At 33.7% G+C, this 21,591-nt stretch overlaps 1 protein-coding gene across 6 annotated transcripts in view; it reads left to right on the top strand.

Annotated features, from left to right (window-relative positions):
- LOC136043586 (acylphosphatase-1-like) overlaps nt 1-21,591 on the top strand; it is a 64,441-nt gene that overhangs the window by 3,686 nt on the left and 39,164 nt on the right. For 3 of the 6 annotated variants that reach the window (XM_065728500.1, XM_065728499.1, XM_065728495.1), the window contains exon 2: nt 16,727-16,743. The exons of 2 other annotated variants lie outside the window; for them this stretch is intronic. In XM_065728500.1, the coding sequence (XP_065584572.1) occupies nt 16,727-16,743 (17 nt within the window). Of the gene's footprint in view, nt 1-4,366; nt 4,507-16,726; nt 16,744-21,591 lie in introns of those variants that run through there. One more of the 6 variants, XM_065728496.1, reaches the window with a different exon arrangement.

Raw genomic sequence — 21,591 nt, 5'->3', positions numbered from 1 at the left:
GTTCTAGGTTAACTGGGTTGATACAATCACCTTGGGAAAAAAACAACAAATAAACATACATCCATAATTTTTCTTCTTGCAAAAATTACAAAATTCCTCATTTTTGCAGATATAAGCTTGAAACCTCTAGTGTTGGATTCTTTGATATGCTGAATTTTATGGTCTGATTTTCATTAAAATTCTATGACTTCAAGGAGGTCTTTCCCCTTTTTTTTCTAAAATACGATGAGTTATCTCAGGCTTGTAGCTTTTGATTTATATCACTAAACTTAATATAACCTATGTATTAGGAATCACCATAATAAGGCAATTCATTTGATATATCTGTTGGCATCAAAATTCTGTTGTTTAGAGTTTTGGTTACTATTGAGCCAGTTTGCTCCTTACTTACATATTGTTACCACAAACTGTTTGATTACCCCTTAAGATCCAAACAGAGATCATTGAAATATTGATCATTTTTTCTGAATTACCAAAAGTATTTTATTCATAAAACTTTACAGTTTCATGAAATTTAATTAAACAAATAGAAAAGATTTTTCAACTAAAGTAAGGAGCAAGTTTAAAATTTCAAACAAATTTAAATTACACTGTATGTAATGGGCATTGCCCCCTCCTTAGCACCTTGCTCATTAAACAAAAGTTTTTTTGTGCTTTGAAAAATCTTTTTTTTTTCAATTGCAAATTTCTTTAAAAATTGGAAAAATGTTAAACTTCACAGGAAAGAGTAAGGAGCTAAGAAGGAGACAATCCTCTTCATACAAAGAATAATTTGTTCAGACAGATATCAAATCTGTTCCATATTTTCAGTTGAAAAGCTCTTTTTTTCTAGTTAATTTGATTGTTTTCCAAATCATATTCAAGTTTAACCAAATAATTTGAGGTACCAGTCACTTAACCATTTATTTGTTATTTATTGTAATTTAACCATTGATTAGTGCCATCCTAAGTTTAAATTTGCAATTTTAGTTTTGGATAAAATTTGAATAGGCCTATGCTTAAAAAATTTGCAATGAGTAGTAATTTCAGTAAAAGGTCCTTATTAATATTACTACTATAGAATTTTGGTTGGAGGAAAAGGAGTATTATTGTTTGTATGGATTGAAATTCTGTGAGACTTTTGATCTTCTACATAACTGAAGGCATCAAAACCTCTACATTAGAATTGTTTGTTTATAAATACATTACATACATTTAAAATACCTCATATAAATAGAAGAAGAAAAGTATTACCATATTTAATTGCTGAAAACTAAGTTCCTAGTACTATTTGCCACCCCAAAGAAATTTCCTGGTGGGGCTAATGATAACCTTCCTTGCCTTTTCCAGCTCTCTTCTGGTACATATGGGGATGTAACGTTTTAACAGTATTGAGTTACATTTTAATTAATTCCTACTCCCCCCCTACTTCTTTCAACATTTATCTAAAACCTCATGAAGAGTAAGCAGTTAATCCGTTATGATGATTTTCGAGGAGTCTACTCTACCCACCTAAACAATTACTCGCCCCTCTCATTGTAGCTGATAAACAATTACAGATCACCAAAAATAGCCTAATTTCATTACAAATAAAGTGAGTCAACTTGGTTGAATCCAACACTGGCTCCATGTTGTGTTACTTCTTTTGCTACTGGGTTGTCTAAATTTTAGTTATTGATACTTTTAGTATCAAGCTAAATAAATTAGCTTTTTAGAATTTTTAATTGATTGCAAATTCGTCCTCTTTGGGGCAAATTTACAGTTTTGTGCCCTAAAATGGCAGAAAACAATACTTTCTCCTGTCCCATTCTGTATGGTCACTTAAAAAAGATCTTTAAATTTATGTTAAATGAGCTCCCTCCCAGTTATCTAGAGCTTCAGTTTGATACAATCACCTGCAGGACAAAGCAAAACAAACATGCATCAATGATGTTTCTTCTGAAAAAAGAAAAATTCCACGTTTTAAAAATTCAAGCTTGAAACCTCTACAGTAGGGTTTTCTGATATGATGTATCTAAGAAAAGTATTTTCACTAAGATTGCTTACTTTTTTTTGGGGGGGGGGTGTTTCCCCTTTTTTCAAAAATCTGGCAAATTTTTTCAGGTTTTGGTTTTTGCTGGGTAACAATAAACTGAAAGAGTTTTATATATTTAGAATCAATCAGTTCGTGGTAACGAACTGTAGTAAGGAGCAACCCGGCTCAATAATAACCAAAACTCTAAAAAATGGAATTTTGATACCAATAGTTACATTAAAAGAATCATATTTTAATGCTGATTTTAAATATATAAGGTTCATCAAGATCAGTTATACCCATCAAAAGTTATGAGCCTGAGAAATTTGCCTCATTTTAGGAAATAGGGGAAAACACCCTCTAAAAGTCATACAATCTTAACGAAAATCACACCATCAGATTCAGCGTATCAGAGAACCTTTTTGTAGAAGTTTCAAGCCCCTATCTACAAGAATGTGGAATTTCGCATTTTTTGCCAGAAGACAGATCACAGATATGTCTTTATTTGTTTTTTTGTTTGTTTGTTTTTTTTTCCTAGGGGTGATCATATCGACCAAGTGGTCCTAGAATGTCGCGAGAGGGCTCATTCTAACGGAAATTAAAAGTTCTAGTGCCCTTTTTAAGCGACCAAAAAAGTGGAGGGCACGTAGGCCCCCTCCCACGCTCATTTTCCCCAAAAGTCACCTGATCAAAATTCTGAGATAGCCATTTTATTCACCATAGTCGAAAAACCTAATGTCTTTAGGGACAACTTACTCCCCCGCAGTCCCCGTTGGAGGGGCTGCAAGTTATAAACTTTCACCTGTGTTTACATTTAGTAATGGTTATTGGGAGGTGTACAGACGTTCTCAGGTTTTTTTTTGTTCAGGGGGGTACGTGGGAGGATATTTCCATGGAGAAACTTGTCTTGGGGGAAGATAATTCCAATGAAGGGGGTGCAGGATTTTCTAGCATTATTTGAAAAAACAATGAAAAAATAAATATGAAAAGTATTTTTCTACTGTAAATAAGGAGCAGCATTAAAACTTAAAACGAACAAAAATTATTACTTAGATGAGGGGCTTACCTCCTCGTTATACCTCACTCTTTACGCAAAAGTATTTTTAGTAATTTCAACTTTTTATTTTACGGCCTTTGTGATTTAGAGCTCATTCTTAAGGAATTGGGACAACATTTAAAATTTAGGGTAAAGAGCGAGGTCTCGACGAGGGTTGAACCTCCCCATACACGCAATAAAAACATACGAATATAGAAGTTCTTAACGTAAATCGATTAGTAAGTTACATATATTTTTTACCAATGAAAACGTTTGCAAAAAATTGGAGGGCAACTAGGCCTCCTCTCTTGCTTCTTTTTTCTCAAAATCTTCTGATTAATTGCAATTAATTAATATGTAAATTTCTTTTTAATTATTTATGTGCGGAGAGCCAAGATCAAAACATGCATTAATTCAAAAACGCCCAGAAATTATATAAAAAAAACAAGGTTTTTTAAATGAAAGTAAGGAGCAACATTAAAACTTAAAACGAACAGAAATTACTCTGTATATGAAAGGGACTTTTCTTCCTCAACGCCCCACTCTTTACGCTAAAGTTTGACTCTTTCTCTTTACTCTACTTTTTAAAACAGTAAGAAACTTTAGCGTACAGAGCGGGGCGTTGAGGAGGAAAAGCCCCTTTCATTTATGGAGTAATTTTTGTTTGTTTAATTTTTAATGTTTCTCCTTACTTTCATTTAAAAAAAAACTTTTTTATTTATTAAATCAACATTAAAAACCAATACTACTGGTGTATCAATTGTCAGGAGAATTCCATTTTTCGTTTTGGTGAATATTGGTCCAAGTCACTTTTTACTTCTTTTTTTTTATCACAAACTATTTGATAAGATTCTCTTGTGACAAATTTTATAGAATCTGTACATCTTATTTGGTCAAATAAAACAATAAAAAGAAAGAGGGTCAATTTGAAAGCTGAATATTACTTTTAATTTGTTTTTTTTGCTATTCTGTTTTTTTTTTAATGTCTGAACATATAAAGGATTTTTGTTCAGGGGGAGAATTATTTTGTTATGAAAATGATATATTCTACATGGCCGTTACAAAATCAAAACGTGGTATCTATCCAGGCAGTGATTACTACTTCTGTAAACTATTCTAAGGATTAGGAAATTGCATAAAGACAAGTTTACATCTGTTATAGTATACAGAAGCTATAAATCTTTTGGTAAATTTGGTTTGAGTTTCCTTTAAGATTAAATGCATAATAATTAAAGACATTACTGATTAAACAAATTTATCCCTTTATCAGAATCCTTGTTGTTTAAAATTTAATCCTAAAATATATTCCCTATCCCCTAGTTTGGAAGAGGAGCGTGCGTAGCTGTGTTGGCCTCAGGCGGCTTGGTGCTGCTGTGAGTTATTATTAGTAGTAGTAGCAGTATCACCTACCACCACTGCTATTTTGGTGTCTGGTCCCCTCCCCTTGGAAAATTTCCTGCTGGCACCCTTGAATGAGGTAAAATTAAAATTTTAATGGTTGTAAGCCTGCCAGGTAGGCAAATTTCTAAGACTTGAAGCAGTGGAGTGATTTTGTCGAAGTCTTTGGGGGGACAAAGTGGGAGCTAATTTTCCCAAATCAAGTGAAATCACTGTAAATACTGAAAAATGAGCTATTTTGTAATATTTACTACTACTACTACTACTACTACTACTACTACTACTACTACTACTAATAACTCACTGCAGCACCAAGCCGCCTGAGGCCAACACAGCTACGCACGCTCCTCCTCCAACCTAATCTATTTAAAGCCTCCCTCTTTACACCCTCCCAGGAAGTTCCCATTTCCTTTAAATCCTTATTTATGACATCCTCCCAACCCAGACAAGGACGACCTGCTTTCCGTGTAGCCCCAGACGGTTGGCCAAAAAGGACAATCTTCGGTAATCTGTCATCCTTCATCCGTAAGAACGTGGCCTAGCCATCTCAACCTTTCTTTCATTATAGCCCCAGAAAGCGGGATTGAACCACACTTTTCGTACAACCTACTGTTTGAAATACGGTCAGTCAGCCGGGTACCCAGAACAATCCGTAGGCAATTTCTCTGGAAAACATCTAGTAAATTTTCATCTGCTTTTCGGAGTGTCCATGCTTCAGAGCCAAATATTTTACTATTATACCGTCTAGCCGCATCTTCCAGATCCTCAGCAATTTTATCCATCGCCTCCATTTCACATCTCCTTAGTTCATATTTTAATGCTTTCTCCACTTTCTTTACATTCCTTTTGTTTTCATACGACCTATCGCTCAGATAATTCTTATACAAACCCCTTCTACTCTCTATTAAACCTAAAGCTTTTTCACTAATATTCCTAGTTGCTGTCTTAGCACTCTTCCCTAGGACACCATCAGCAACTTCACAAATTGTTTTTCTGAAATTATTCCATCCATCTTCCACATTGTCAAATTTTAAACCCTCAAGTTTAGTACTCAACTGTTCCTGGAATTTTTTTCTCAAATTTTCATCCTGAAGTCTACCAACATCATAACTTTCCGGGAGGGAGTTATTCTTCCGAAATTTCAGCTTTAAATTAACCTTAGACACTACTAGATGGTGATCTTTACTTTTAACATCAATAACGGCACTCCTATACACCCTAGTATCTTGTATTGATCCTGCTAGTCTTCTGTTTACAATAACATAATCAATAAGGTTTGCTGTCTTACCATCACGTGAATACCATGTCAACTTATGGGCCATTTTGTGACCAAACACCGTATTGGTTATAACTAGGTTGTTATACCTACAAAATTGCAAAAGCCTATAGCCATTACTGTTTTCTTTTCCTACACCAAAATTACCTAGGATAGGATACCATCTATCCCTATTTCTAGCAACCTGGGCATTAAAATCTCCTAGCAAAAACACCATATTTCTACCTGGTACCCTGTCTATTTGCTCCTGTAACTGTAAGTAAAATTCATCTGAGTCACTAGTATCTTCATCAGTTGGTTCAATGGGGGCATATACTACTATAACTGATACCCTACACTTTTTAGTCATAAGATGAACAATTAGTATTCTATTATTAATACCTTTCCAGCCTAAACAAGACTTAGCAGCTTCCTTATTCATCACGAGCCCTACTCCCTGTCTATGTACCCCATCCTTCCTTCCTGAGTAAACAAATTCTATGTCACCTAATTTCATGCTTCCTACCCCTGGGATATGAGTTTCTGAAACTCCTAATAAATCCAGTTCAAACCGTCTGAATTCGTCAGTCAAAATGTCGATGCGATAGTCATTTTTTAACGTCGTAACATTCCAAGTTCCAATTTCCATGTTCTTTAAATCTTTGAAATTATTTTGGCCTCAAGAAAAGCAGTGATCCCGGATACCAGTGCAGGATGGGGACCAACATATCTTCTCAAGTCTACACCGAAGCGCTTAAGCCGGCTTAGAACCGGACAGCAAGAAGTCCCTGGGACCTCCAGTAAGTTGGAGGCTTTGTGCAATCCTGGGCCCATCTTGGTCACAACATGGTTTTCAGCACTTGGCGATGCTCTTCTATCAACAAGAGTCGAAATCCTGCACAGACAGTCCCAAGCCTATTACCTCCGACTCATTATATATTCATGCCTACAAATATTATGCTACTACGGGGAGGCAGCCCATAGTAGATAAATTAGCTAGGAAGAGGTTTTTCAGCCCGAAAACGCCCATCAAAACAAACCACGCCCAGAAAATTATCCAATAATCAGAATCCCGTACGAGTGCTGTGTTGTTTACTAGGCTATAATTTCCTCGAGGGGCGCCACTCCTCAAGTGGGAAAAATTGACCGCAAGTTTCCCAGTCTTGGAGGTACCCCGAAAGGGTCGAGGCAGCCCTTTACAGAGGCCGTTGTCCATAAATCTGGATCTTACGCCCTGCCGCAGTTGTCCTCCTATAGAGGATCCTCCCACGATGGTGTTCTGCTTCACCATGCAATTTAACCCATTACTGGGAGAAGGTTTGTAACTCATCTGACGCGTGAACACGGCAGTTGGCCCTGCTGAGTGTACATTTGAGGGGCCTTCTTCCTCCTCCACCTGAAATTATGACCCCCAGGGGAGGGTTTCCCAGTTTCTATTATGGGCCCCACTGGGACAAGGTCCTACTTGGCCTAAGCCTCTTATGGAGCTACTCTACCTATCTATAGGGCTTTCCCCTATCTGTTGTCCTCCACAAAAATCTAGCATGATTATCTAATAATTTTACTAACTAATGCAACTAATAAATAGTTGCAGTAAATTGCAACTTTACTTTAATTTAGACTATGCAACGTCTTCGAGAATTTCCATTGCACTGTTCTTAATATTTCTTCTATATATACATACATATACACACATACATACACACGTACACATGCATGATATATACATGTATGATACATACATGCATATCTGTACATAAACATAAAACAAATGAACATATATAATACTTTTGCCATTCTAGCAAAATATAATTTTGCTCACAAATCTTAGTTAGCCCCCCTAACCATTGAAAACGCTACTAGAGAAACTCACTCATAGATTTTTAATTGCGGGAAACTTTTGTTTTTAGTTTTGTACGCCAATATTATGCTTATTTATGCTTACTAGACCCGAATATTTTTATTTAAAGTTGGAAACGCTATTTGAAACCTAAGTTTATAGTTTGCTGTCCTATTCTTAAAATTTCCCCTCGACCAATGCAATAATATAGTACATAATATATTATATTTTTTATTAATATTATAATATATATAATTCATAGCATATAATATAATATTTATTTTATACTAAAGTTATATTATAATAATAAAATACAATTAATAGTATAACGTGATACAATTCGATGAATTGCTAGTAGCAAAGTTGTTTTTTGTGTTCTGTTTCCACACGCAAGCAAAAACTATAAATAAAACTTGGACGGCGGAAAAAGGCCTATATTCAGTAGGGTTCTGTAGCAGTTCGTAAGAACACAAATAAAACAATATCAAGATTGCCCATCGTTCACATCACTTTAAAGTCTGCGGTTTGCAAAACGAATTTTATCTTTCGGGCTAATTAGTACTAATAACTACATAATATTATTGCTTGGTTCCAAATTGAGTGGGGATGTGGGTAACCAGAGGTTTGAAATTACCAGCTTGAACGAGAATTAATAAGAGTTTCCACAACTGTTGTTGATTTTGGTCCTGCTTTTTATTTTACTGAAAATTTTATTTAAAGTTTAGTACACTGAATAGTACTACCGAACACAAAAGTCAAATGGATTCCCCCCTTTTCCACAGGGAGGGAATTATATACAAGGCAATTGAAAATTTTTTCCTCTCAGATTTTCAAAGCAAAATCGGATGTTTTTTTTTTTCATATTGAATAAGCATTGTCTCACGAGGTCGCCTATTATAACCAGTAGGTAGTAGCTAGTCGGGCCCTGGTGATCCTTGGAATGAAATATTTAGCATTAGACCCTTGACATATTCTTGACACTGGAAAAATAGCATTGCACCAAAGTTGTATTTCTTGCACTGATCTGAAGAACATAATCTCATTTGAAAGCCAATCTTATTTTATTTTCATATAGGAGCTAGCTGTAACTGGATCTTCCTTAAAATACACCCGCTGAAATAGGCACGTGACCATCGTCTTATACAAAATTATAGAAGAAATATCTGGTAATAGCAAAAAGAAGAAATAATTCCCTTTAAAAACACAAGCTAGTCCATTAGAATGGCGACCACCTATAAGTTCATAAGACTCGGGAACACAATATAATACTAACCTAGTTGTAGATTAACTATACTAAGGGGTATTACTAAGTAATACCCCCTCCCCCTCTGCCCCTCGACAGATTATGCCCCTGGTTAAAAATTCGAAGAAGGTTAACATAGAAGCTTAGCAATACCTCCCCAGGGTATGTTTTTGCCCTGGATTCATTACTGAAAGCTGCATTTTCCCGTAAAATAACCCCTTTCCAAGATAGCAAAAATTAGCTAAACTAGAATTTTACCATGCCTCCTTCTGAGAAGGCCCTTACCCATAATTTTTCTTAGTAAATCAGGATTAAGCCATGGCATAAGGCTCAAAACACTTCCTTATGTCTCATCTGTGCAGTAGCCTAGATCTTTTTCTTAAGTTTTTGCTTTTATAAACAAAGATTGTAAAAGGTCATCAAAGATTAGTGTTCTTTGAAAGCAGGAAGGAGTAGGAATACCATCCCCGGAGATCATTAAGGCTGTGTATCCATTCCTGACAGCTGTATTCACCTAACTCTACTATATTCCAAGATAGGCTATGCAAAATGCCCCGGGCCTAATCTAGAATTTTTCCATTTACTAGTCTTCAGATTTTTTTAGGGTTTCTTTCAAATGATCCTCTGGTTGTACCTATTTCTAATTTATCCAGTTTGTTTTTATATTCACTTCTTCCAGTAGTATTAACACCTCACGACAGCCCCAAGCTGCCCAAGGCCAGTACAGTTGTACATGCTCCTCCTATATCCCAGTCAATTAAAAGATTTTCTCTTTATCCCCTCCCAAAAAGTTTCAATTTCCTTTAAATCCTTCCTTGAAACCTCTTCTTACTCTATTTAGGTATAACATGCTTTTTGTTTGGTTGTTGGTGAATGGCCAACAAGCATGATATTTTGGCAATCTGTCATCCTTCATCTGCAAAATGTGTCCTAACCACCTCAATTTTTCTTTCATTACAGTCCATAAAAATGGGTTAGAATCACAGTTTTGTAGAGCTTCTTGTTTGAAATAGCCTGCTGTCAGTCAAATGGGTACCCAAAACTATATTGTCAATTCTTCTAGAAAGCATGTTACAAATTCTTCTCTGTCTTCCAAAGCACCCATGTCGCAGAACCATGCTTGACCACTGTTGTCACTGTAGCTTTCAGTATTCTAATCTTGGTTCATAGACTTATCTTCCTATATTTCAAAACTCTTTTCAACTATAAAAACAAAAACACTTTAGGCCTTCACATTCTAGTTTGTACATTTTCTCTGCATCTACCATCTCTACTGATAATTACTATTCAGGTAAGTTAGGCAATCCACTAGGTCAATCTTCTGATTACCCAACATCATCAATTCACCTTCATTTATTCCTGGTCTGAGTGACTTAGTCTTCTTAACACCAATTTTTCATACCTATTCTAGCACCCTTAACTCTCAAAATCTTTAAAAATATAATCATTTTGGTAAAATTTCCATGTAGAACACTCAAATCATGTGCATAATCTAAGTCTAGGAGAGTTTCACCTTCCTATTAGGCCCATGCTCTCCCATAGCCTTGGCCATATTCCTTAGAAGAAGATCCATCAAAATCTTTGTTTCACCACTCATCTCCTTTAAAGGTCATGGAGCCCTTGGAGGTCATAGATAGAACGCAACCCTGCTGAATTCCTCATTCAATACCAAACCAGCTACAACTAATGTTGTAATTTCATTTTTAATTGGCCCAAACTAAATTTATCATGTAACCATCTACCAGTCAATGCTTAAAAAAAATTCTGAACAAGGTTTATATTATAAGTAACTTTACATTAATCTAGTTTAAATTTTACATAATTGTGACACAAATACATTCTAAGACCACACTGGCTATATATGATGTATGAAACAAAGAAAAGAAAGGATATATAAATAAAAATAAATTCAAATAGGTGAGAAAAACAAGGCTTTTGTTGGTCAGTAGCAAAACATGAAGACAAAACACAAGCAAATATTTCAACAAGGACCTCCACCAAGTTGTCCTCAGTGCTCATAAAAAAATCTAACCTTTTAAAATGAACTCTACAAGAAGAGAAAAGATACTGAATAATAAAAAAAAAAAAAACAGCCAGAAATAAATGAAAGACAATTCACCAATTGAATTGGGTAAGTATTCATTGGTTTGCAATAGATTTTGCCTTTCTACAACCTCAGTTTTCATTAGATATGCAGACAGGTTGTCTTAAATTAGACTAGGTGAAAATATTGATGGATTTTTTTTTAAATTAAGTTATTATAAATTGATTTTAAGGAAATATTTTCTGTGTCTCTATTTATAGCCAAATTTCTATCTATATACATTTTTCTTTATCTCAATTGCCTCTATAAAAGATTGTGGTATGCCACTTACAGTAGATATTCAAGTTGTCTCTTAAAAAAGAACTAAATTATCAGGATTTTCAAAGATATGAAGGGCCAAAGCAGAATCAAAGTTGTCAATTTTATTTTCAAATCTCAGGGACTTATTTATTGAAATTTTGTGTTGATAAAGTTGTTCCCCCAGTTGTTGCTGGGTCCTAGGAATGTAAAATTATCCGGATGTACACGGGACTCTGCAAACACTGCTATCTTTGATTGAATGTATGTCACATAAATGAAAAGTCTTTAAATCTTCCTTGAAGCAAAACTACTTTGGAAAAACACTGGTTGCCCTTAAATTCTAACTAATATATAATACAAAATATAATATAAAGTACTAGAGTTCAGGTAGATTTTGAGAGTTCAGGATACTAGAATAGGTGTGAAAAATTGATGTTAAGAAGGCTTAAATTAATTAATGGATTGCCTAACTAAATAATATAAAATATGACTTGTTTCAAATTTAAAACACTTTTGAAAGTTCATGGGAAGTTTCGTTCACCTGGATAAACAGCTCCAAAGTCAAACATTTAAACATGCAGATCAATTCTCCTAACAACTGTGTCCCTGGACAAAATGCATGATGCTCTGGAAACTATCACCTAAAATCAGTGGTTTTTAGCTTGTGTAGTTTAAAATCTTGATTAACTTTGGTTTAGAAAAATCCCCGTATTTATTTTTCACATTTTAAAACGCATATATTCAAATATTTTATCCAGTGGTAAAGAAGTCAAACAGTTCGTGGTAACGAACTGTAGTAAGGAGCGACCCGGCTCAATAGTAACCAAAACTCTAAAAAATGGAATTTTGATACCAATAGCTATATCAAAAGAATCACATTTTAATGCTGGTTTTAAATATATAAGTTTCATCAAGTTTAGTCTTACCCATCAAAAGTTACGAGCCTGAGAAAATTTGCGTTATTTTAGAAAATAGGGGGAAACACCCCCTAAAAGTCATAGAATCTTAACGAAAATCACACCATCAGATTCAGCGTATCAGAGAACCCTATTGTAGAAGTTTCGAGCTCCTATCTACAAAAATGTGGAATTTTGCATTTTTTGCCAGAAGGCAGATCACGGATGCGTGTTTATTTGTTTTTTTGTTGTTTTTTTTTCCCAGGGGTGATCGTATCGACCGAGTTGTCCTAGAATGTTGCAAGAGGGCTCATTCTAACGGAAATGAAAAGTTCTAGTGCCCTTTTTAAGTGACCAAAAAAATTGGAGGGCACCTAGGCCCCCTCCCACGCTAATTATTTTCCCAAAGTCAACGGATCAAAATTCTGAGATAGCCATTTTATTCAGCGTAGTCGAAAAACCTTATAACTATGTCTTTGGGGACGACTTACTCCCCCACAGTCCCCGTGGGAGGGGCAACAAGTTACAAACTTTGACCTGTGCTTACATATAGTAATGGTTATTGGGAAGTATACAGGCGTTTTCAGGAGGATTTTTTGGTTGGGGGGAGGGGTTGAGAAGAGGGGGATATGCTGGGGGAACTTTCCATCGAGAATTTGTCATGGGAAAAGAAAACTTCCATGAAGGGAGAGCAGGATTTACTAGCATTATTTAAAAAAAAAATTAAAAAATAAATGTGAAAAAGCTTTTTCAGCTGGAAGTAAGGAACAGCAATAAAACTTAAAACAAACAGAAATTATTACCCATATAAGGGGCCCACCTCCTTATGATACCTAGCTCTTTACGCTAAAGTATTTTTAGTAATTTCAACTATTTATTCTACGGCTTTTGTGATTCAGGGGTCATTCTTAATGAATTGGGATAAAATTTAAGCTTTAGTGTAAAGAGCGAGGTACTGACGATGGGGCGAATCCCCTCATATATGTAATAAAAACATGAGAATACAAAAATTCTTTACGTAAGCTAATTTATAAGCTACGTAAATCTTTTACCAATAAAAAGATTCGTAAAAAATTAAAAGTTCTAGTTGCCTTTTTAATTAACCAAAAAATCGGAGGGCAACTAGGCTTCGCCCCCGCTCTTTTTTTCTCAAAATAATTCGATCAAAATTATGAGAAAGCCATTTAGCCCCCCCCCCCCCAAAAAAAATATGCAAATTTCGTTTTGATTATTCCTCTGCGGAGAGCCAAAATCAAAACAAGCATTGATTCAAAAACGTTCAGAAATTAAATAAAAAAAAAAACAAGTTTTTTCAACTGAAAGTAAGGAGTGACATCAAAACTTAAAACGTACAGAAATTACTTCGTATATGAAAGAGGCTGCTTCCTCATCAACGCCCCGCTCTTTACGCTAAAGTTTGACTCTTTCTCTCAATTCTTCTTTCTAAAACAGTAAAAAAAACTTTAGCGTAAAGAGCGGGGCGTTGATGAGGAAGCAGCCTCTTTCATATACGAAGTAATTTCTGTACGTTTTAAGTTTTGATGTCACTCCTTACTTTCAGTTGAAAAAACTTGTTTTTTTTATTTAATTCATTCAAAGGATAATTTTCTTTGACCTTTTCTAGGTTGTATGATTGACTGATTACGTATATCTGGAATTTAATTTGTAGTTTATATTTGACCTAATATGCATAATCAAAACTAATTTGGTGTACATAATGTGGCTTTAAAATGGTTTCGTTCGTATCTTATTAATAGAGCTCAAGTTGTAGAAAATGCAACTGCAACATCAGAGTACTATCTTTTACCATGTGAAGTGCCACAAGGTTCAATAATGGGACCACTGCTTTTTCTCATTCATACTGACTATTTAAAATATTATTTATCTGAAGCTAATACCATAATATTTGCAGATGACACACTTCTTTTTGTTGCATGTGAAAATCTACATTCTTTATTGGAAATTGCTCTGACTGAATTTGTATTGTGGGCTTATTCACAGTATTTAACACTAAATTATGGTAAAACAAATTATATTTTATTTTCTAGAATCGGATCAGCCCAAACAGACCTCAATTTAAATGTAAAAAATAATATTATAAATAGAGTAAAAACCAGTAGATATCTTGGATTTATTATTGATGAAAATATTTTGTTGAATGAACATCCTAAATTGATTGGTAACAAACTTTTAAGGTCCCTTGGGGTTATCCGCCGTCACAAATTCCGTTTCCCTAAAAAAATCCTGAAAATGATTTATTATTCTATTTTTCATCCCCAATTGTCTTAGGGATGCTCTATATGGGCAAGCAACTTCATCTCATATTATAAGAGAATCCAGATCATCCAAAATATGGCCATTGAAATTATATCACCTCTTCAGCATTCAGATAACATTAACCTCCGTTTTAAACTTACTAAAATATTTTATGTGTCAAAGACTAGGGATTTTCAGATTGCAACTTTTTGTTTTAAATATTTTAACAACCTCCTTCTATCATCATTGGAAAATTTATTCACTTTAAATCAAGATTTACATGCTTATGAAACGCTAAATTCATGTGACATTGTCCACGAGACACCAGCCATTTTTTTGCACCAGCTATTTGGAATTTAATCCCCTTGGAAACCCGGAACTCAAATAACCTTATTACCTTCAAGCGAGCAGTGAAGAGACATTACCGAAATACTTTTTATATTTGAATATCATGCGGTCCTCCTCTTTTCGGTCTTTTTCTTTTCTTCTCTTTTTTTCTTTTCTTTCTCTTCGTCACCCCCCTTTTTTTCTCTTTTTTTATAAATCCAGTCGATTCGTTGTTTCCGTTTGTTGATTGTTTAATTATTCTTTAGTTAAGTTTCTTCCCTAGTCAAGCACTTTTGTGCTTGACTAGGGCAGATTATGTACATGTAATTATGTGTTTTTGTTAAAATATATATGATTGAATTGAATTTCTGTCAAAATTAGGTTAATAATACATTTAGTGTCAAAGGGCTCATACCCCAAATTAGACTTACTAAAATAGGTACTTTCTGTTTTTATATTAGTTCCAGATCTGAAATAAGGTCTTTTATGGGAACAGAATTGTTGATCAACAATTCCAAAAATGAATTTTTTTTATTAGTATTAGTATATCAACATAACTTTTGTGAGAGAACACATTTTATTATTGTTGGAGATAATCAGCAATATTTTCAAAATCAATGGGGCTTCTGTTTACTTCTGTATTTTTCACTGTTTATATACCTTTTCAATGTATTGTTAAAGAGGGCATGGGCTGGGAGAGATTCTATTTTAAGGGAGGAACGGGGGTGTGAATTGCTGTTGAATTCATAATAAAAGCAATTTCAACACAACTATTACCCCCAAAAGCTAAAACTTTTGAAATAGGAAAGGAGCCTTTAATCACATTCTTTACCATTTGCAATCATAAAATAGTCTAATATCTTCATTTTTTCCACAGACGTATCTATTACCCCCGAAAACTTAAACTTTTGAAATAGAAAAAGAGCCTTTAATCACACTCTTTACCATGTGCAATCTTAAAATAGTCTAATATCTTCATTTTTTCCACGGACGTAGCTATTACCCCCGAAAACTAAAACTTTTGAAATAGGAAAAGAGCCTTTAATCACATAGTTTACCATTTGCAATCATAAAATAGTCTAATATCTTCATTTTTTTCACGGACATAGCTATTACCCCCGAAAACTAAAACTTTTGAAATGGGAAAAGAGCCTTCAATCACATTCTTTAACATGTGCAATCATAAAATAGTATAATATCTTCATTTTTTCCACGGATATCAACATAACTTTTGTGAGAGAACACATTTTATTTTTGTTGGAGATAATCAGCAATATTTTCAAAATCAATGGGGCTTCTGTTTACTTCTGTATTTTTCACTGTTTATATACCTTTTCACTGTATTGTTAAAGAGGGCATGGGCTGGGAGAGATTTTATTTTAAGGGAGGAACGGGGGTGTGAATTGCTGTTGAATTCATAATAAAAGCAATTTCAACACATTGTTAATCAAATTTATCACTAAGACTAGTTAGAACAGCATTAATGACACAAAATTAGAAGTTCTTGAAAATATAACTCTGGACTCAACTTATAGTTATGATTAGGCCTACATTAAAAAAAGAAGCTAAATTTCTTTTAAATTCAAAAACGTGCATATTTTAGCCAGAAATTCATACAAGACTTGTCCAACCAAGGGGAAGGGGCCTTATATAAAATTAGTTATGTTTACCAATTACCAATCAAATTTTACTATAATACACATTTTTTTTTATATAATTGTAGAAAACCATAGAAACGCGTGCAAAAAGGGGGAATATCTTCATGAAATTATATCCTATGTGAGAGGTTTAAGCTCATGTATATATTTAAAAATTTTTTGCATTTTCCACCTACTCCCCTATTTGTCAAACTTATATAATTCTACAATAATCTGTCTCCATTGATTTTGAAATTGCATTCAAAGTTTGGTGTAGACTCAGACTCTGTTTCCTGAACTTGAGACCTTGGCAAGGTCCTTGGGATTAGTGGGTATTCTATATCAAACTTTTCAATTTTTAGGCAATCTTTCTCTCTCTTTCTATAGTATTCTCTGATGCTTTTTATCTGTAATTTTTCTACCCTTGTTTAAACGTAATTTTTTGTTATAGGGTTGAAATGCGATTTTTTTCACTTGTTATTTTAAGTTTTTTTTTTTCAGGAGTGTTTTTCCGTAAGGTAAGTTGTGCTTTTAATTTAATTGCATAATATTTAGACTTGTTCCTATTCCTTGATGGATACCTTTTTAACTGAATATTTGAATGATCAAACAATGTTTGTGTAAATATTTCTATGTAATGCCTTAATCTTAAAATTTTGTAAATATTGAAGATCAAGATGATCCTTAGCTCAAAACTGAAATTGTTGAATTTAGGCTGTTTGACACATTCATTACATCTCATTCATTACAAGTTTTTTTTTTATAGTTTGTGTGGCCAAACTGAATGATTGTGGCCAATCAGAATTGATTTGAAGAACATGATTGACATTCTTGACAGAATTGTCATTTAGGAAACTAAAATACAATACCTAATTTCCCGAAACAAAATGAGAAATATTTAATTTCTCATGTTTTTTTGCCAGAGATAGAGGCATTCAGTGTTAATTAAACTTACAAGAAAGCGTAGATTTTGTTTTTTTGATTGAATGGAGCAGAATTTATGTTTAAGTTTAGGAAAGGGTAGTGCCTGAAAACATTCTTGTATACTTGCTTGGAAAATATTGAAAATCAACCCAAAAGAAGTTTCATTGAATACTTTGACAGCTGTGGAAGTTTCCTGTTTTGCTAACTGATTGAAATATTTGCACACACAGGATGCACAGTAATTGTGCTGTATGGACATTGATTAGACAGCGTTTTGCTTAATAATTAGCAAGAAATATTGGTTTCCTTTGTTTTAAACGCCCCTTGTTACCCATTCGAACTATTGACACATCTAAGATCCCTTGTCAATTTTTATCTTGCTTTGGAAGCTCCCTGCAATGATAGGAAAACTTGCTAATGGGCCCTTTGTCTTTGAGACTGTCAGCCGATTTTTAAAACTTGCAAAACAGCATTTTTGGCACCAAACATTCTTAAATGTGTATTTCTGTAAGTTTGTGTCTAATGACGTTTAATTTTTTGTAAGTTTATGACCAAAACATGCTTTTTCAGTATGGTAATGTTCTTCTAAAAAAGTTTACAAATACTTGAGGAATATCACTTCCTATGACAACTGCAGTTTGGGTTGGTTTTCCCCATACTGACTTTGCTGTCTCAGTTGTTACTGATAATCTCCTGTTAATGATAATTTCCTGTTAATGATAATTTCCTGGTAAAACTTGTTCAAAATAAGATTTAGAAAATGCTGGGTCGACTGATGGTAAAATTCATGCTATTGGCTAGTTGAGAAAGAAGGATTCTGTCAATGGAAGATTGGTAATTTTGCTCATGGTCGACCAGTCTGTCCTAAATTCCCGAAAAAGTCAAATAAGTTGAACTTAGATGCTTCCTCTAGTTTGCTCCTCTAAATTACTAAATTTTGTCGTAAATTAGTATGGTGTTTTTAAAATATCACTATGAATGGGGCTTTAACTTGTGAAAACAGAATTGTCAACTAAAGAAAATGTTGCTAACAGTTTGAAGAAGCATATCCATTGGCTAGTAAATTAGAAGAGCAATTTGGTGAATGGGGAAAATTTTATTGTAAATAGTGGTTTAGCTCTTGGAAGCAGAATTGTCAACGGAAGAAAATGTTCTTGTCGTTAATGTTGCCTTAGCTCGTGGAATCAGAATTGTCAACTAAAGGAAATGCTACTAATAATTTAAAGAAGTATATAAGCTTGAAAAGAAACTGAAAAATTTCACCCTCAGTTGAAAACACATGTCAGGGTATTTGAGTAAAATATTTCTGTACGATATAAGAAATTTTTTTTTAAGATTTAAAGTTACACTTGGCAACACATTGTTTTTGAATCTCTTTATTATTAAATAATTGAATTAAATCAAAAGTACTTCAACATAGTCTCCCCTATAAGAATCCATGACCAGGAATGAATAGGGGGGGGGGGAATAACACAATGAAAGAAATATATATGAATTAATAATAAAATCAAATCTCCACATCAAAAATCACCAAAATCAGAAGCAAGGCAGGGGAATAGTGCTTGATTTCAAACCGAACGACCAATAGAACTGAAATGATATGCATTATTAAAGTAATTTTTCTTTATTGTTGGAAATGGAAATTAAAATGAAGCAGCAAACTTACTAGTAATAATGCATCAGATAGCCCATTGATATATAGCAAAACTGTTGGAATTTTATTCTAGGGATTTTATTTATTTATGGTCTGAAGCTGGATATGTTCTCCTTAATTATGTGTTTTTTAAGGCGGGGTTTACATTCTCCATAAACTATCTTCAACCTGAAAGAATTATTCTGAATATTTTATTTGAATGACTGTCTGATTGGGTGCAAAAAAAAAAACAAGGAAATTTTTTGGCTGTTTTTATCACCAATTCTGCCCTCAAGCTGAATCAACCAACTTCATAGAAATTGCTAGTATAATGAATAGGCTGATCGAGACCTTGAATAGATTGTATTGACAACAATAACTGTTATTATTAATAACAATAACTGTTATTAACAATAACAATAACAATAACTGTTCTTCACAGCAGTTGAAAGACGTGAAACTACCTTCATTGTGGCTTACATACCTCTCTGGATGAGAAGAAGAAAAACATTAAAAACAATATTCAAACTCCAAAACAATTACAGAAATTCAAGACAAAACTATAAGATACAAAAGTCATCCACAGTTGACAGTTTTTTTTTACAACATTAGAAGCTATTAGAGGATTTCACTAACAAATGTTAGAATTTTTTTTTTAGTTTCAGAAGCACAAAAGCTAAAATAGTTACAAATAGCTCTAATTAGAATGATGGAAACAAGGCTTAAATTGCATATTAGTTTATCTCTGACCTATAAAGAGGAAGAACTCTCTTTGTGATTGAAGGCCTTTAGTTAAGCAAGTCATGTCTTAGCAACAAAAATACAAGAGCCAACTATTGCCAAGAGCCAACAAGTCACCAAGAGCCAAAAGAAAATGAAGTTGGTTTGTAAAACTGGCTTGTTAAATTTTTTGGCGGTATTTGTAGGCTGTAAAGCAAGGCCAGTGTAGCTGTCCACTATTTATTTTTAGTATTGACCTATGACCTATAAAGAGGAAGAACTCTCTTTGTGATTGAAGGCCTTTAGTTAAGCAAGTCATGTCTTAGCAACAAAAATACAAGAGCCAACTATTGCCAAGAGCCAACAAGTCACCAAGAGCCAAAAGAAAATGAAGTTGGTTTGTAAAACTGGCTTGTTAAATTTTTTGGCGGTATTTGTAGGCTGTAAAGCAAGGCCAGTGTAGCTGTCCACTATTTATTTTTAGTATTTGTGACCAATGGAAAGCTGCCAGACCATTTTTGTAAGAACACATGAGATTGTTAGACTTTGAAAGCAAATTGAGCTGCTGGTATAAAATGTTTTTGGCTAGGGGTTTCAGCACTAAATTCAAATTATTACACAGTGGGCTTTAATAAAACTTCCAATTTTGACTTGTTTTACTTTTTTGAATAGTATTTTTGAAAACCTTGAAAAATTATGACTGAAATCATTAGTAATGCTAGCTTATTGATAGATTGGTAAGAATGATGGAAGTGTGGTCAGTTTTTAGATAACCTGCCTCTTTAGTCGTTAAATAACAAACTACCTGGAATATTTTTAGACAGTCTAATAAGATAACTTTGCTTTCTTTATTCTATTTAGATGCTAGAACCTGACTTATTGATAGTCGCAAATAATGGCAATAAACAATGGAAAGCTACTTTATAGCTTTTTATAGTTGATAATTTTTTTAATTGTTGCTACATTAAACAATAAATAAAAAAAATCTTAGAAGTAAATTTATTATAAAAAAAAATTACCAAAACCTATTATTTGCCTTTGATGGTGAGATAATCTTATTTCATATTTTTTTGGGCGTTATTGTAGGCCCTATTGTGGATTTTCTATGAGCATCTCTTGCTCTAAGTTGTTCATTCTTTACTTTATTTTTGTCTTTCTTACTATTTTGTGCTAATTTTGCCATTGGAATATGATAAAACTATTTTATGATAGACAGCCTTTGTTTCAGGATTAGCTCTCTCTTTGCTGTGTTTTGGCTTTTTGATCTGTTATTTTTCTTTGTCTAATCTTATCTCTTAAGTGGTAATGAGTCTATTTTAATGTTAATTACAGTTTATTAGAGAGTTATATTTACAGTTTTTATAAAAAGCTTTTAAAGGGTTATTTGACCTTTGGATTAGGCAAAGGCTGTGAGTTTACTAGCTTACATTTACTTGTGACTACTTTCATATAAGTAAAATTCTAGTTCATTGACTTCTTGCTATCTCGGAAAGGGTTTAGGCTAGAAAAATGAAACTTTCAGGGATGGGTCTACAGGCTAAAGTATGGGTAAAAATCTAGTTAATTGACTTCTTGCTATCTTGGAAAGGGTTTAGGTTAGGATAATGAAACTTTCAGGGATGGATCTACAGACTAAAGTGTATCCCAGTAAGGTATTTTAAAGTACCCACCTCTACTCCTTCCCCCTCTAGAGGGCCCGAAAATTTTCCTATATGACAGGTCTATACCTATTGAAATTTGGACAAAACAACAATTAACCTTAAATTTCAGTGACTAGTTGCTTTTTCTCTGTCTTTAGTTCTGAAAATGCAATTCCTGTTTTTTTTAGTAGAATTTTGAGCCATATCAATTTTTTTTCCAAAATTTAGGAAATGTATTTGCATATCTTTAAAACCTTATAAAATGGAATTGAGCAAAGTTATGAAGCTGAAAACAATTTTGTTGTACTTCAATTAAGCAGAAGATCTATTTTGCAAGGTTTCACTTTTATAACACACATCTTTAAAGGTCATCAATGGTCAGTGCCCTCTAGAGGGAGAAGGAGTGGATGTAGTTGCTTCAAAAGACCTTCCCGGGACAAACTTTAGTC

This window comes from Artemia franciscana, unplaced genomic scaffold (assembly GCF_032884065.1).
Source record: "Artemia franciscana unplaced genomic scaffold, ASM3288406v1 Scaffold_740, whole genome shotgun sequence".
Taxonomy (NCBI): Eukaryota; Metazoa; Arthropoda; class Branchiopoda; order Anostraca; family Artemiidae; genus Artemia; species Artemia franciscana.
Note: the sequence above shows the minus strand (reverse complement) of the source record. Positions and strands in the feature narration are given on the sequence as shown.